Source organism: Convolutriloba macropyga, chromosome 4 (assembly GCF_964194025.1).
Source record: "Convolutriloba macropyga chromosome 4, txConMacr16.3, whole genome shotgun sequence".
In the NCBI taxonomy this organism is placed as follows: domain Eukaryota; kingdom Metazoa; phylum Xenacoelomorpha; order Acoela; family Convolutidae; genus Convolutriloba; species Convolutriloba macropyga.
In genome coordinates this window covers 65,708,777-65,724,293 of record NC_134471.1, presented here as the reverse complement: position 1 = coordinate 65,724,293, position 15,517 = coordinate 65,708,777, and the positions used below count along the sequence as shown (strand labels likewise).

The 15,517-nt window shown below is 36.2% G+C and overlaps 1 protein-coding gene across 1 annotated transcript; it reads left to right on the top strand.

Moving 5' to 3' along the window:
- Positions 1-548: 548 nt before the first annotated feature.
- Positions 549-15,351, top strand: LOC142338135 (myophilin-like). Its single transcript, XM_075387770.1, has 4 exons — positions 549-570; positions 1,096-1,181; positions 3,109-3,268; positions 15,170-15,351. Exons 1-4 carry the CDS (start codon positions 549-551, stop codon positions 15,349-15,351), a joined length of 450 nt encoding a protein of 149 aa, XP_075243885.1.
- The last annotated feature ends 166 nt before the right edge of the window (positions 15,352-15,517 follow it).

Below are 15,517 nucleotides of genomic sequence, written 5' to 3'. Positions count from 1 at the left end.
TTGTTTCTAAGCATTGCATAGTTTTCTGAAAAACTCGGGCTGAAACCGAATAGCTAACTTGTGCAAACTTGCATGTTTATTGTAAAAGATGGTTTTAAAAAAATTTAAAATTTTGTTATTCAAAGAGCTGACTTTTATGTTTCCAGCAAGTTCATTCAAGCTGAGCTGATCTTTTGCTCTGATTGGTCAACTCTCAGAGAGCGCGTCAGAATTTGTTGCTCAATTTGCTGCTAACATAATACAATGTGATCTAAGTTGGCAACATTTTTTGCTCAAATTACAGCAACAGTTTGCACATTTGGAAGGTATAGCAAATCTTGCCATTATGATTTCCCAATAATTTTGTCTTCTATTGATTTGCAGCCTTTTTTCATATCTTGCGACATTGGAAAAACTAAAAACATTTTCACAAGTTAACCATTCGAATTAGACCCGGTTATAAACTGATACAATTTTGCGAAAAAGCGTTAGGTAAACATAGGCGAATGAAATAACTTCATCGCTTGAGCGTTAATTGCGATACACAGAAACAAAATAACTATTATAAAATGATATTCAAAACATTGAGACGTTAGTTTTTTTGATGTTAAGCTAATGAAAAATTTCATATGATTGCATTGATAGCCATTCCTTAGAATTAAGCAGAAAAATTGCCTACCTTGAGTCATCAAGGTAGACTTCCCACCTCCGTCAACGAAAATAATTGATTCTTCGTTTTTAATTTTGACTTATTTGTTGTCACCTGTTGAAGATAAAGTGGCAATTCTTTTAAAGGATATCGGTTTTGCTCCATAAATTGCAAAAAAATTATTTTGGTGATATTAGAAAATTTACCATTTTGTTGCCATACACAACGATATCGACACTGAAAATCGGTCAAATTCTCCTATGAAAAATAGGATTTTTCACAAGGAGTTTAATTATTTAAAAACCGCAAAATTTCGTCGGAATCACTCGAAGACAAATTCTATAAAGAGGTTTGTGAACAAAAAATGAAAGTTTCGTTAAATTGTCTTTCTTGTGGTCCTAAGAGTGTATCTCCGGTGTCCAGACTTCATCATGTCCTTTTTTTAGCAGTAATTGGTCTTTTTCCAGGTCCAGATGAGCTGCAAGAGGCACTGAAAGATGGTGTATACCTATGTATGCTGATCAACATCTTGTTTCCTGGTACAGTAAGAAAGGTAATCGTCACAATTGCTTCACTTTTTGTTTCATCCCACTGCAGAACAATGGATCGGTTAGTATTCAACGAAGCTTGTTTAACACTTATTTTTGTCATTCAGCACATATTTATATAGGAAGTAGAGGTAATTTTTCCCAACTTCAATTAGCCTATAAGTTTATTTGTTGCAACTCCTTTTATATCATTTCAAAACTTTGTCGGAATGTCATTAGGATCTATTAAAAGGATGTATAAAAATGCTAATTTTTTTCCAATCAGCATTTCATAATGTCAATGTGACAAAAAAATACTTGGATTTAATTGGGAAATTGGCAAGTGATCTGGCATTGTAAAACAAACCAGCACTAAAAATTTATTAGCAAGTAATTTTCAAGTCAGTTAAGCTCCAATCCGAGCCGAAAACTAGAAAAGCCTGATAAATACTGAAAAAATTCACCAAAACAGAAAAAACAATCGGAAAACTGAAAAAAAGTCTTCAACTCAAAAAGCTACGTCAAAAAGCTCCAGGGAATTTAAATCTCGCTCCAGGGAATTTATTCCTAGAGACAGCTTTGGAAACACCGCTGTTGGCAAGGTCATATAATGAAGGCTTAAAAGTTCTCGCTCTCCCTTAGGAGCAAGATGTTTAGCAAGAAACTTCTTTCACAGCTCCGCAAAGTTGCACCTCGACCAAATGAATTAAGATACACCTTCTGCTTCTGAACCACTTGGTTGAATGGCAAAAAGGAGAGACAACTTTAAATTTTAGACCTACTAAGACGAGATGCAACATCAATGCTTTGTCCTGTCAGCGGTATTAATGAATAGGGCTATTACATGCATTGAACACCATAAACAAATCTTGGTAATTAACATAGATCTTTTTATGCAATCTCAGCAAGCATACTAATTTCATGAATGGTTTATAAGCAATCATAAACAGTTCATTTAGCTGAAACATTAGTCAAAACTGGGGCCAGTGTTTAAAAAGTCAATCAATGATTTTTATTTCGGAGCTCTCGTATATGAAAAATTTACGGTCCCCAAATGAAACTATAGTCTGTATTATTTAGTCAGGCAACTCAGAAGCCTTTTTTGTTTCCTAAAAGTGCGGAAGTTCTTCGAAAAATTTAAAATTGCGGTGAATTCAATGTCTTTGTTTACATTAGATCCCTGGTGTGTCTTATATGGAAGCATATATGTTCTTCGCATTATCATTGCGAGTAAGTAGACTAAAAGCAGACCAATTCTATACTCTGATAGTTCTGGAGGTTTTTGCGGGTATTTGGTAACAACAAAAAAAACGACAATACCCAACTTTTAAGCATCTTTCGCATAATTCTATATTATCATTTTAGGGCACGAAATGTTACATATAATATAATATCATACGATAATGATTTTTTTGATGTCGAAAAGGGGAAGTAGAGCCGGAAGTACAGGATAGGCAATATGTTTTGCTGTTTAAAACAGTTACAGTTTTTTTGAAAACGTTTTCTATTTACATAGTGATGAATAACTCTTTTGGACTCCCTTTTGCAGATTATATTGAATTGCTAGGTTGAAAACACGGGATGTTCAAATTCAGGCCAGATTATTTAAAACTAGGTTTTTAATGGTTTCAGTGAAAAATTCAGAGATAATTTTCAGAGATAATTACTTAAAAACTTTGGGCGCGAGATTGAAAATTAGAACTAAATATCCTTGTTAAAATTCTCGATAAAAAACATTAATTTTTAAATCAACTCGATCACAATCTAACAATCTGATTCATTCTGAAAGGAATTCGTGCGAGTGACGATATCATCAAATTTGCGAAACTTTCATTGTCTCGTCATTATGAGCATTTGTCTTCACGTTGCAAGATTCATAAAATGTGTAGCATGCTCTGTAGTGCAATATTTATGATTCTGCGGAAAATTGGCCCATTTTGTTTATTTTCTTAGATAAACACCTCCAAAATGGCTTTCAAGCAGATGGAGAACATCGGAAACTTCCTTGACGGATGTGAAACTGTTGGAGTAAATAGGGAAGATCTTTTCCAGACTGTGGATCTATATGAGGGAGAGAATATGGCTCAAGTGGTCAACGGCATTTATGCTCTGGGTGGGTTGTTATCAATAATAAAGAATTGCAAAGTCATAGGGAGGCGTAATGGGATCTATGCATATGAGGGTTGTATTGTATGGGGGGGGGGGCTGATGATCACGTTCATCTTCTACTATCAATTTACTCTGATCTCATAAATTTTTAAAGCAAAGAGAAGGTCAATTAATCGACTGAATATTAGTCTTAAAAATAAAGAGTATTCATTAAAAGAAGAATTTACGAAGCAGTTTTGGGCAAGCTTCATCAATTTTAGGGTTTGTTATCCTGGATTGAAGTTCCTTGTATTTCATTCAAGTATCATATATGATTGCATATTACCGGACCTAATGGCAAGTCAATGTCAGTACTGCGCAGGTCTGATTGCAGGTCTTATATCAGTTCTGATACACTATGATCATGTCAATTTTTACACTTGTCAGTCTAAATGCAAGTCTTGGCCAAAACATGCAAGTCTAAATGCAAGTCTTGGCCAAAAACGTCAAACACGGCCAAATAACGTCAAAAATAACCGAAAAAAACTTTAAAAATAGCCAAAAATGTCAAATATGGCCAAAAAGCCAAATATAGCAGATAAACGTCAAAAATAGTAAAAAAAAATCGAAAAAGAGAAAATATGTCAAAATGGCCGATAAAACGTCAAAAATAGCCGACTTGCCGGATTGACTGTCTTGTCCTTTTGGTCGAGTTGTAGTTAGTAGGTCAACACTGGCCCTCACCAGACCAAGGGCACCCTTACGGTATTTCAAGTTTTCACAAATTTGCCCCCCAAGTTAATGTGCCACATTTATGGAGTCTGAAAAACCAAGTAATTTTGATTTTTGGCACAAATTCGGCTGCAAATGGCTGAAAATGGAACACCCGAAAACGGTAAAATTTGGGCCCATTTGACCTCCCCGGGTTCCCCTCTGTTACTTGATGTCCTTTGGTATCAGTTTTTAGGGCCACCGAGAAAGTACCTAAAATTTCATGCAAAATCGTGGCAGGTTACAAAATTTTTCCAAATCAAAATTTTTACACAAATTTTTCTGAAAAATTGGTTTTGACTTGGGAATTAACTTGAAAGTGTAATCCACGTCGACTTTTCAGAATTGCGCACTTGTTTTTAGACGTGCACACTACTGATAGATATGTGTATGTGGACCTGCATTTAGACTGGCCCAATACTGATCTTGACTTGCAGTTCAATCCTGGTAACCATACTCGATTTCTTAATACGCTCTTGGTATTAAACCATAAAAGTCGTATTGCTTTTGAAGGACGAAACTAGCAACTTGTTTTCCTAATCTGATGCATTACTTAGAACGTTTTATATGACACTTATGTGACAACAAGAACTCATGATTACACAGAAATTTTGACAGAAAGTGCCAATTATAGCCTAATTTTCTGCCCCTAAAACTCACAATTTGCTTCTTAAATGCGCCAAACTAGCTGATTTTATGAAATTGTATTGATGGTTTCTGCATGATCCTTCTTATGTGAAATAAAAAGTCATACAAACGATATGTAATTACAAAGAAAGATTTTCTATAACTTTTGCACCGATGATTGATTTTGTTCGTATCAGTAACTTAGAGCATATCGATTGAAACCTTTTATTGCTTTCGACAACGTATGAGTACATCGCTTTTGACTTAAATCGGTTTTGGACAACGTATGAGTACAGAGAATCATATAAGGGCTAGTACGAAATCAAAGAAAATTGTATGATCTGTGAATCGAGTTATTGGAACTTTTGAACAAACAAACTTTTGAACTTTTGTCATAATCAAAAAGATGCAGATCCAAGATGTTAAAAAATTATTGAAATGATTTAAAATCTTAGCCTTTAAGTTAAGTTATTTTTAAAATGTAATTTGTCTTCTTAATGACTAACAACTCTCTTGGAGCATTTCATGCAAAAGATAAGAGCCGTGTTAAAATTGATGAAATGCTTATTTCAGACCAATATACTTCTTCTGAAAACGTGCAGTATTTGTCACCGCAACCCCGAACCAAACAGAAAACTTATTTTCAAAAAATATTATACGCACCTAGTTTAAAGCCTGAAAAATCTCGTAATCGTTGGAACACACAAATAGCATCAAAATTTTGTACGAGTAAGAAAAACAGACACACTTGTGCAGGAGATGAATTAACCTGAAAAAACGTAATAAAATTACCATCAACTCACTGGCAAACACAGATACGGGCAAACACACAAAGCCTACTGAAAAAATACCTACTGTCAAGTTAAAAACACACCAAAAAGTCGGGCACAGTAGGGTTACAAGCAAGGTTGGTTTAACAAAGACAAACAACCAAAAACTATCAAAAAATATATAAAAAGGAACATGTCATACGGCAATGGATACTCTTCATATATCCATATCCGTATTTAGTTCATTTATTTGTTGTAAGTTCCATTTGAAGGGCAAATGCCATTTCAGTTCAGTTATTAACAACTTCCTCCCATTTTTAGCAGTATTGTCTGTTCATCCTGTCTGTGCAGGAAATTAACTTGTTCATGATATATAATCAAATCTTAGAGTTGCTTCCGTTAATCGTGATTAAAGCTTGAACAAACTTTCTTTCTTAAAATTGTAACTTTCATATTTTCAATCTCCAATTTGCAACGCTAGAATTCAGTCTAATTCAATTCTTGCAAAACGCTGCTCATTTAACCTCAGTACTGTGAAAGTAGCCATTCGCACCGCGATTGACTAGTCTAGAAATTTGATAATAAACTCAATCAAATAGATTGCCATTTGCGACGCGATCTCCCATCTCAGTAAATAAAGTGCCATTCGCAACTCAATTGGATATACTCACTGTGTATGAGTATAACATGGCGCAGTCAGCAACGGACTCCAAGAAGACACCACTTCACATAGAAGCATTTTGGGAGAAACTGACGGCAACGTCCCCCCTGACGTGGGACAAATGGACACAGCAATGAAAACTGGCTCTACTTGCTAAGGAAGGGATACAGTTAGACACCCTGTTAGACGATCCTCCAGCAACAGTGACTTACCCACCTGAACCCGTCTATGAAGAACCGGTAGAAAACCACACACAAGCGACGGAAAGATATCGAAAAGTTCGAAATCAGCAATTGAAAGTAAATTGGCAAAACCGTTGTAAAAAAGTTGAAGAAATTGGGATTGTGTGGAGACAAACCGTGGGGAATTTGTGAGCAGAAAACAATATCGTTGCTCTATTTGAGCATTGGAACAGAGGGACGACGAATTTTCAAGAGTAAATACCCCCATTTTCAGATAGAGAAACAACCCTTCAAAGATTTGTGGCAGGCAATGGAGGACTAATTCACAAAGGTTCGTAATATAACTTACAATCGCTCCGTTTTCTACTCTTGTAAGCAGCAAAAAGGAGGGTCAGTGGAAAGTTTCTATGGTCGTCTCATAGAATTGGCGGAGAATTGCAATCTGGGTAGTGAAGAGACTACATTGATCCGTGATGCATTCATATTGAATATGCTTGATCACGAGACACAGAAGGAATTGTTGAAAGAAACAGTAGAACCACCAAAAGCATCGGAGATTGCTATACAAATGGAGATGGGAGCGCAGAATCAACAGAAAATAAAACAAAACTTGATGTCAGGTACTTCATCTGTGAATTTCATTAATAGTAACCAAGTCCGCAATCGCAATGCGAATGCACCTCCGGCTAAACGAGACTTTACACGCTACCCAACTGTTCCTCAAAATTACCAATATACAACTGTTTGTACGCATTGTGGTCTCCGCTGGAGTCACAACCATAAGCAGATTTGCCCCGCGAATAGCAAGAAATGCAATAATTGTGGTATTGTGGGTCATTTCGCCAGAAAATGCCGCAAACCGAAAATGTCGCAGAATCCAACACAGAAAACTCAAGAAACGAATGTCAACCAAATTGACAAATCGCGGGAAAAGAGTGATGATGAAGAATCAGTCAATTATATAACAAGCTATCAACAATTGTACGAACAGGTGTATGATTCAAACTATGACAGTGATTCAGATGACTATGTGGCAGCGATCTCCTCTGATTCGGTGCACCAATTGGAACCACTAAACGTTGAAATACAACTGGGGGAAATAAAAACCTCTGCAATGATTGATTCTGGAAGTGCAGTCAGTATCATAACAAGAAGTTTAGCGAACAAAATCACCCGATCGACAAAATCAGCCAAATGGACAAATGCAACAGAAAAAAGGAACTTGAAGACTTTTTCAATCAAACCTATCAAAGTCCTTGGGCATTTGGAAACCACAGTAATCTACAATCAGTGGAAAGACACATCAGCAATGTTGACTCTGGTAGACGATGGGCACAAAAACATAATTGGAAGGGATCTGTTCGCTACCTTGGGGCTTGCAGTTGTTCAACAACAACAAGAAACTGGTAAATGTGTTTATAACACCAATAAGTCTGTATGTAAAATTAAAGAGACAATCGCGACGCAATTTCCACATCTAGTATCAAGAATTGGCTTATCCAAAACACATGTAGCGAAATCAAAGTTTCATCAAAATTTTACAGCAAAGCATCAAAAAGTTCGACGTGTTCCGATTAATCTCCAACCTAGAGTGTCAGAAGAATTAGAAAGATTACAAACTGCAGGTCATATCGAAAAACTATCTAGTTGCTCTGACAAACATTTTATCTCTCCGATCGTAATCACAGTGAAAAAAGACCAATCGATAAAACTAGCATTAGATTCCAAAGTTTTAAATAAAGCAATACACAAAAATAAATATCAAATGCCTAACATCGAAATGTTAATTGACACCATATCACAACACCTTACAGATACACAAAACGGTCAACAAGCATATTTCACCACATTAGATTTAAAGTATGCATATAGCCAACTAAAATTGCATCAAGACACAGCAAAACACTGTAATTTTTAAATTCATATGTGGCGAATCTACCGGTACATATAGATTTAAAACTGGTTTTTATGGTCTTACAGATATGCCGGCAGAATTCCAAAAAGCTATGGATTACACACTCATAGGCTTGCAAAACACATATTGTTTTTTGGACGATATCATAATCGTTATTACCGGCACTGAAGCAGACCATTTAGCATATGTTTTCAAATGTCTTAAAAAACTAGATGACGACAACTTAAGAATTAACCTTCAGAAATGTCACTTCGCGAAAACAGAAATAAAATGGCTAGGTTACAAATTCACACAGACTGGAATATCACCTTTAGAAAGTAAAACTGCAGCAATCTTAACAATACCACCACCAACGACACTAAAACGCCTTAGATCATTTCTAGGGTCAGTACATTACATCGGCAAGTTCAAACCAAATCTCGCACAATTATGTCACCCTCTTAGACCACTGTTAAAGAAATCTGTAAAAATCGTTTGGACAGATGAACACACAAAACACTTTAACTTGATTAAAGAAAAAATCGCAAATAGTACAGAAAACAGTCATTATAATCCAAAATTAGACGTTCGCGTCAAATGTGATGCTTCACGTTCCGGATTGGGAGCAGCACTAGAGCAAAATACACCAGATGGTTGGAAGCCAATAGCATTCGCGTCCCGATTTCTCAATTCAACGGAGGAACGCTACAGTGTCAACTAATTGGAACTATTGGGGATAGTTTGGTCAATTGACTATTTTAAATACTATTTGTATGGAAAAAATTTCACGGTAGTAAAGGATCACAGAGCCCTATTATCCATACTTATAGAACATCGATCAAACAAATCATATAATAGCCGATTATCTCGTTGGATAGACAGACTTCTTCCGTACAATTTCACAATCGAACATATGCCAGGTGCAAAAATGGGTCTAGTCGATTACATTTCAAGGAACCCATTTGCGAGAGCTAAAAAGATATCGACCTACGACGAACATTTTGTTGTAGCAACAATCTCAAAAATTCGTGATTCAATGAAATCTCTAATTATAAATAAACAGAAAGCAACTAAAAAATTTAGCAGTATTTTAAAGTCAAATTTGCCTTCACATACATTAAAACAACCATTTGCACTGCGATTACCTACATTACTAAATGTTAATTCACCTAATTGTAATGAAGCATTTGCATCACAATTAACTCCTTCACCAGTGAAAACACCATTCGTGCCGCAATTAACACTTCCTAAATCTAAGATTAATTCACAATTTAAACATCCATTTGCGTCGCAAATGCCACTTAAAGTTACAAAATTACAATTTGCACTAAATAATCGTAAAGTCAATAATTCACATTCCATTAACAAATTCGCTGCAAAAGAGGCGCAAAAGTCAGACAGTAAAGAATGTGAACGATCTGAACAATTATCCCCAATACAACCCATTAATGGTATAAAATCAAATAATCCACCTAATAACACTAAATTAAGCGCGAAAGCACAAATTCCTAAGTATAAATACCACTTGCACGAAAATCACTCTTTTTTTGCCCAAATTCAGCCTCCAAAACACTCCATAGTGAATAAACAAACTAATTCTTTCAAATCAGACAATTCAGTAAAAAGCATAAATACAATGTCGAAGGCCAAAGCAACCCGATCTAAGTCAACCCCTACAAAGGCAAGAGTGACGTTTTTGGACACAACTCCCTCTACGCCTGGAACAAATACGACCTCACACATAGAAACCCCAACCGGCAGTACGAGAGAGGAGGCAGACGACATAATCTTTACTGAGACCCTCAATAAAGTATTCAGCAAAAAGTTCTTGGCCATATTAACGGGAAAGGACGCAATACTCAAAGAATTGAGGCACTGCGTGATGAGAGACGATCCGCACCAGCAAATGATCATAGAGCAATTGGACTTGTAGAACGTATTATTCAAACAATTAAACGACAATTATCTTGCATGAAATCACAATTAAATAAAAAATTTAATTTAGAAAATTCACTTAAAGCAATAATACAACGATTAAGAATATCAAAACAAAAAACAATAAATACCACACCATTTGAGGCACACTTTGGTAGGAAATGCAACACACCTATATCAAACATCACAAAAAAACCGAATAGTAAAAATCTCAATTATAATGCAATACTTAATTATTATTTAGACGAAAAAACATTCCGGGTCGCTCTGACCTGTCAGAGGAGCAGTGGGCAGATACAGCCCTATGTTCGGACACGGAGATCGAACGTATCATGTGCGCCGCGAGTGCTCTTGCAAGAGCTGAGCAAGACAAACGAAAAGATGGAGAAGAACGTTTTCTCAATTCAGAAGGCGTTAGTCGACCAATTCCCTGCTCGGAACGCAGTGTGCAGGTAAAGTTGGCTCGCAAATTGCACGAAAATCAACGACAGAAGGAAAATCTGGATGGGCATTATGAGGTACTAGCACCAGGAAGCACTGTGTGCAAAGTAAGCCCCACGACAAGCGTGATCAAAGAACCACACAAGCAAGAAGTGCGGGTCAGAAATTCGGATATTGCTAAATTCGGAACTCGGGCAGAAAGAGATACGGACCTTGCACAATGCATCGAGAGAAGAACGGAAAAGATCAACGAGAAGACCATCGAGCACAAAATCTACAAACACAAGCGTGATCTTATTCGGAAAAACACAGGCGACAAAAAGATAAAACGAAGACAATCGGATGATGTGAGTGTAGTTTCCTCGGGCAGGTCATGCATCTCTTCAGCTAGTAATATAGCCAGATCGTTAAAAATGAGAAATCCAAAGAGAAATCCAAAACAAGACGAGGCATTTCTCAATCGACCCGATTTAACACAGATCCTTCGATTTAGTCCAACCGCACCACAATTGACCACGTCCAATACAGCAGGACCATATGCGACGCAAATGCCCTCATCATTACAGCCAACACCGACACCCATTTTGCGAAAAACTACAAAGGAACAGATTACGATTAGTGACACATCAGATTCCGATACTTCTTCAGTTCGAAAAAGCAAGCGAACTTTAAAGAAGAAGACACCGAAATCGCAAACCATTATTGAAAAGGTCAGAAACACAGAAGGCTATTCCGACAACGCAAATCAGGACAGTGGAGACGCAAGAAATTCAATTGAATGGGTTGAAGATACCCAAAATCAGCCAAGGGAGATGACAGTTCTCCAAGCTGAAAACGCAGAAAATAGTGATAGTGAATGAAATGAATAAAACAAAAACTTCATAAAACTTTTATATTTTATCTATTATTTAATATTTTATTACTTAGTAACCGGTGAATATTTAATAATTTTCTGATTTTAATTAGTAAGTATATTTTTTCTCAAAGAGGGGGAAATGTCATACGGCAATGGATACTCTTCATATATCCATATCCGTATTTAGTTCATTTATTTGTTGTAAGTTCTATTTGAATGGCAAATGCCATTTCAGTTCAGTTATTGTCAACTTCCTCCCATTTTTAGCAGTTTTGTCTGTTCATCCTGTCTGTGCAGGAATTTAACTTGTTCATGATATAAACAAATCTTAGAGTTGCTTCCGTTAATCGTGATTAAAGCTTGAACAAACTTTCCTTCTTAAAATTGTAGCTTTCATATTTTCAATCTCCAATTTGCAACGCTAGAATTCAGTCTAATTCAATTCTTGCAAAACGCTGCTCATTTAACCTCAGTACTGTGAAAGTAGCCATTCGCACCGCGATTGACTAGTCTAGAAATTTGATAATAAACTCAATCAAATAGATTGCCATTTGCGACGCAATCTCCCATCTCAGTAAATAAAGTGCCATTCGCAACTCAATTGGATATACTCACTGTGTTTGAGTATAACAGTACATAAAAACCCGCAAACATCATGATGGAAACACCACCACAGGCACATAACAATGAACAAAAAGTAGAAAAAGGCTACTACAAGTGAAATGAAAAACAGAGAACTGACCAATTTAAAAACAGGAAAAATTCAGATATCTGCAGAAACTTACAAATGTATACGCAAAGAAATGTACACAAAAAAGGATCAGACAGCCCAAAAAACAGCCAAACAAGTGCACCATAATGAATGAACAGTTAAATAGAAAATCAAGCAGGCAATGGGAAAAAAGAGAAGAAGTCAGATAAACACACGTAAACCCACACACACACACACACACTCTCTCTCTCACAGGCATATAAACACTAATAATATGGAAAAGTGCACAAAATTTCACAGTCATAAAGAGGCGAACAGATACCCAGAAACAGGTAACGACAAAATAAAATGGCAATAGAAACAAAAATAAACCCGCGCATAAAAACAATCGAATCGAAATGTGAATGAAATCACCAAACGCTTTTGACAAAACACAAATCACAATCAACACCCTGATTTTATATCAAAAAAAGCTTCCAAAAAATGAATTGCACAATTTCTGGCAATTTAATTTACTTTTTATCAAAAAGCTGTGAAATTGTTTGCAATGAAAAGTCATATGAATCGTGACCGGAATTATTTATACGAAAAAAAAGTCAAGCACAAAATTTTTACACAAAAATGAGCAGTGCTCGCACCGATGCATTCAATAATAAACCATTATACGATTTTTTTTAAAAAAAATCTTAAAATTTGTTCTCTTTTAAATCGTTTTAAGGTATAAAACTTTTAGTTCTTGCTCAAACGAGATCAAAATTCACCCAGCTTTTTTTTTATTTTTCTTGTTTTTCTTCTTTTGTTGAGCACACTCATAAGACAAGGATTAGTAAGAATCAAATTTCCGCTCATTTTGGAATAATTGCTTAGGTTGATTTTGTTTCACCTTGATTGCGTTTGCTTCTTTTCGCCTCCTTTGAATCGTTTTAAGGTATAAAACTTTTATTTCTTGCTCAGACGAGATAAAAATTCGCCCAGCTTTTTTATTTTTCTTGTTTTTATTTTTTTGTTGAGCACACTCATGAGACAAGGATTAGTCAGAATCAAATTTCTGCTCATTTTGGAATAATTGCTTAGGTTGATTTTGTTTTACCTTGATTGCGTTCGCTTCGTTTCGAGCATGTTTTGACAAGGTTCCTAAAAATCTTCAAACGGCTAAAAAATTCAGATGTCGTTTTTTATGCACTTATTAAGAAAAACATGATATTCACTGATATACACCTCTGAACTTCGCAAAAGCTTTTGAGTTGAAGTGCATCGACAAACATTTTGTTCTCTGCAATTTTTTTAAGTCTGCGCATAGGTATCAACCTAAGCTATCAAGATTCTGTTTAGCAAGATTTGTTCCCAAATTACTCTTGTGTGAAACATGCAATAAAAAATTATCACTTTTCTACCGTTAACAGAGCATGGTACCTGTGATAAGAGCCACATACTACTTTGGAGCAATTTATAGAGTTTCTCAAAAAGGATTGCTTTTTGATTCAATAAAATCTTTGTTTGCTGAGCATCGTCATTGATCACATTTTAACTTTTTAGTGATCTGACATTTTAAAAGTTTTAAATTGCCTTCTCCGACACATAAAATCTCGCACTTCATTCTGTTCACTTCCTCCTATGTGTATACTCGTCTCTTGTTAATTTGTAACACACCTCAACTTTGGGCACGCTCATTCATTTCATTGAAATCGACAATTTTGCGTGTAGGAATTATTGCTAAATTTAATAATGTTTAGAAACTCATTTCCCTGTACTGTCGTGAACTGCGTGAATAAGTTCGAGAATAGATCATTCCGCTTCACTTTTTTAAAGCTAGGAATGAATAATTGAAAACAAGATTTTTTCAATTGATATGAAACACTTCCTTGAAAAAACGAACTACGCTACGCATTAATAGCGTATTTTAAAGAAAAATGATTTGCTAGTCTTTGCTGCTGTCCAAAAAACTAGACCAATTGGAGTAAAATTGGACCGGAAGTAAAATGCCAGAAGGGTCTCTACTGTCGCCGTAAACTCCTCGTGGGCTATTCTAGATAGCCATTAGTCTAACTGAGCGGCAAAGTCCTCGTTATCTCTCACAAGTTACGAGGACCTAAAGAACGCATGTTCAAAATGTTCCCTGCCGGTTCGATACTCCGATTCACATCAGTGCAGACAAGAGCCTGCGATGAAAAAGTTGGGGCGGAGAATTGAACAGCGCCCTTGAAAAGAAGCGCATAAGTGGTCGTAGGCGGTGCCCTGTACAAAAGTGTCTCTTGTAGTCATGTCTCGCCGACTTCATTATGTTGGAAATTTTAAAAATCTTCAATTAGCGAAAGATGGCATTTCTGACTCGAAAGCCAACAAATGTCACGAATGTGAAATTGAGACTTATTGATGAAGTTCGGCCGTTCAATAGCAATTTTGCTGGACGGCAATTGAAGTCCCGTGTGAACTCTAATCAGACTGAACTTCCTTGTTAATAGGCAACCATTGCAGTGTTCGTAAGGCTCAGATGTGAGAGAGCTTGGGATGACTGCTACACTGTATGACCGGAAGTTGATGAGTAGTGCATGAGGTAGTGCGTTTCTTGCTCACAACTAGTATCTGTAGTGAAATTCTTCCTGGAGGAATTACTGTGTGAGGTTCAGACAAGAATGATGTTGTGATAGTCACAGAAGTAGCATCACAGAGTAGTTTTTCATCTGTGAGAGCAGAGTTGAAAAGGTATAGAGTGGATAAATTAAATGTCTGATCCAGACAACACATGCTCTGTTTTGTCCCGAAAGGTGGGTTATGAAGACTAGAATCTCACGGGACTTAAATCCTCAATGAGCTGGACCCCAGACGCTCTTAGCACCGATGCTCTGGTCTTTTTGGCTCGGAAATAGTTCCTTTAAAGCTTTGATGACTAAATACCTAAGACTCCGGCCAAATGGGAGGTGCACAATCTATATTATCTTTTACAATGTCAATCAAAATAATTAGCAAAATAGTACCTATTTTCAATTTTCCAGCAGCGATGGCTCGTAATGTGATGAACACACGAACAAAATGATCTCAATATATTGGAAATTAAAATTTCTCCTTTTCTTTTCAAGCGCGAACGGCAGCAAAACTGGGAAAACCGGGAATTGGTCCTGAGGAGGCATCGGATTTTAACAGGCATTTCACGGAGGACCAGTTGAGCGCTGGCAAAAATGTTATTGGACTGCAAATGGGAACTAACAAAGGTGCCAGTCAAGCTGGACAGAACTTCGGGAAGGACAGAATATTTAACTAGATTGCCGAAACCAGATTCGGACGCAAAGGACAAATTGAAATGTGGTTTTCGGCTCTTCATCGTTAACATTATTAATAACAAGAAATTTATATATATACATATATATATATATATATATATATATATAATATATATATATATACATATAAATATATATATATATAAT

Coding starts and splice junctions, on each gene's coding strand:
- LOC142338135 (XM_075387770.1), top strand. CDS start 549: ATGATATTCAAAACATTGAGAC. Junction 1,182..3,108: donor TTCCTGGTACAGTAAGAAAG/GTAATCGTCACA, acceptor TTATTTTCTTAG/ATAAACACCTCCAAAATGGC. Junction 3,269..15,169: donor CAACGGCATTTATGCTCTGG/GTGGGTTGTTAT, acceptor TTTCTTTTCAAG/CGCGAACGGCAGCAAAACTG.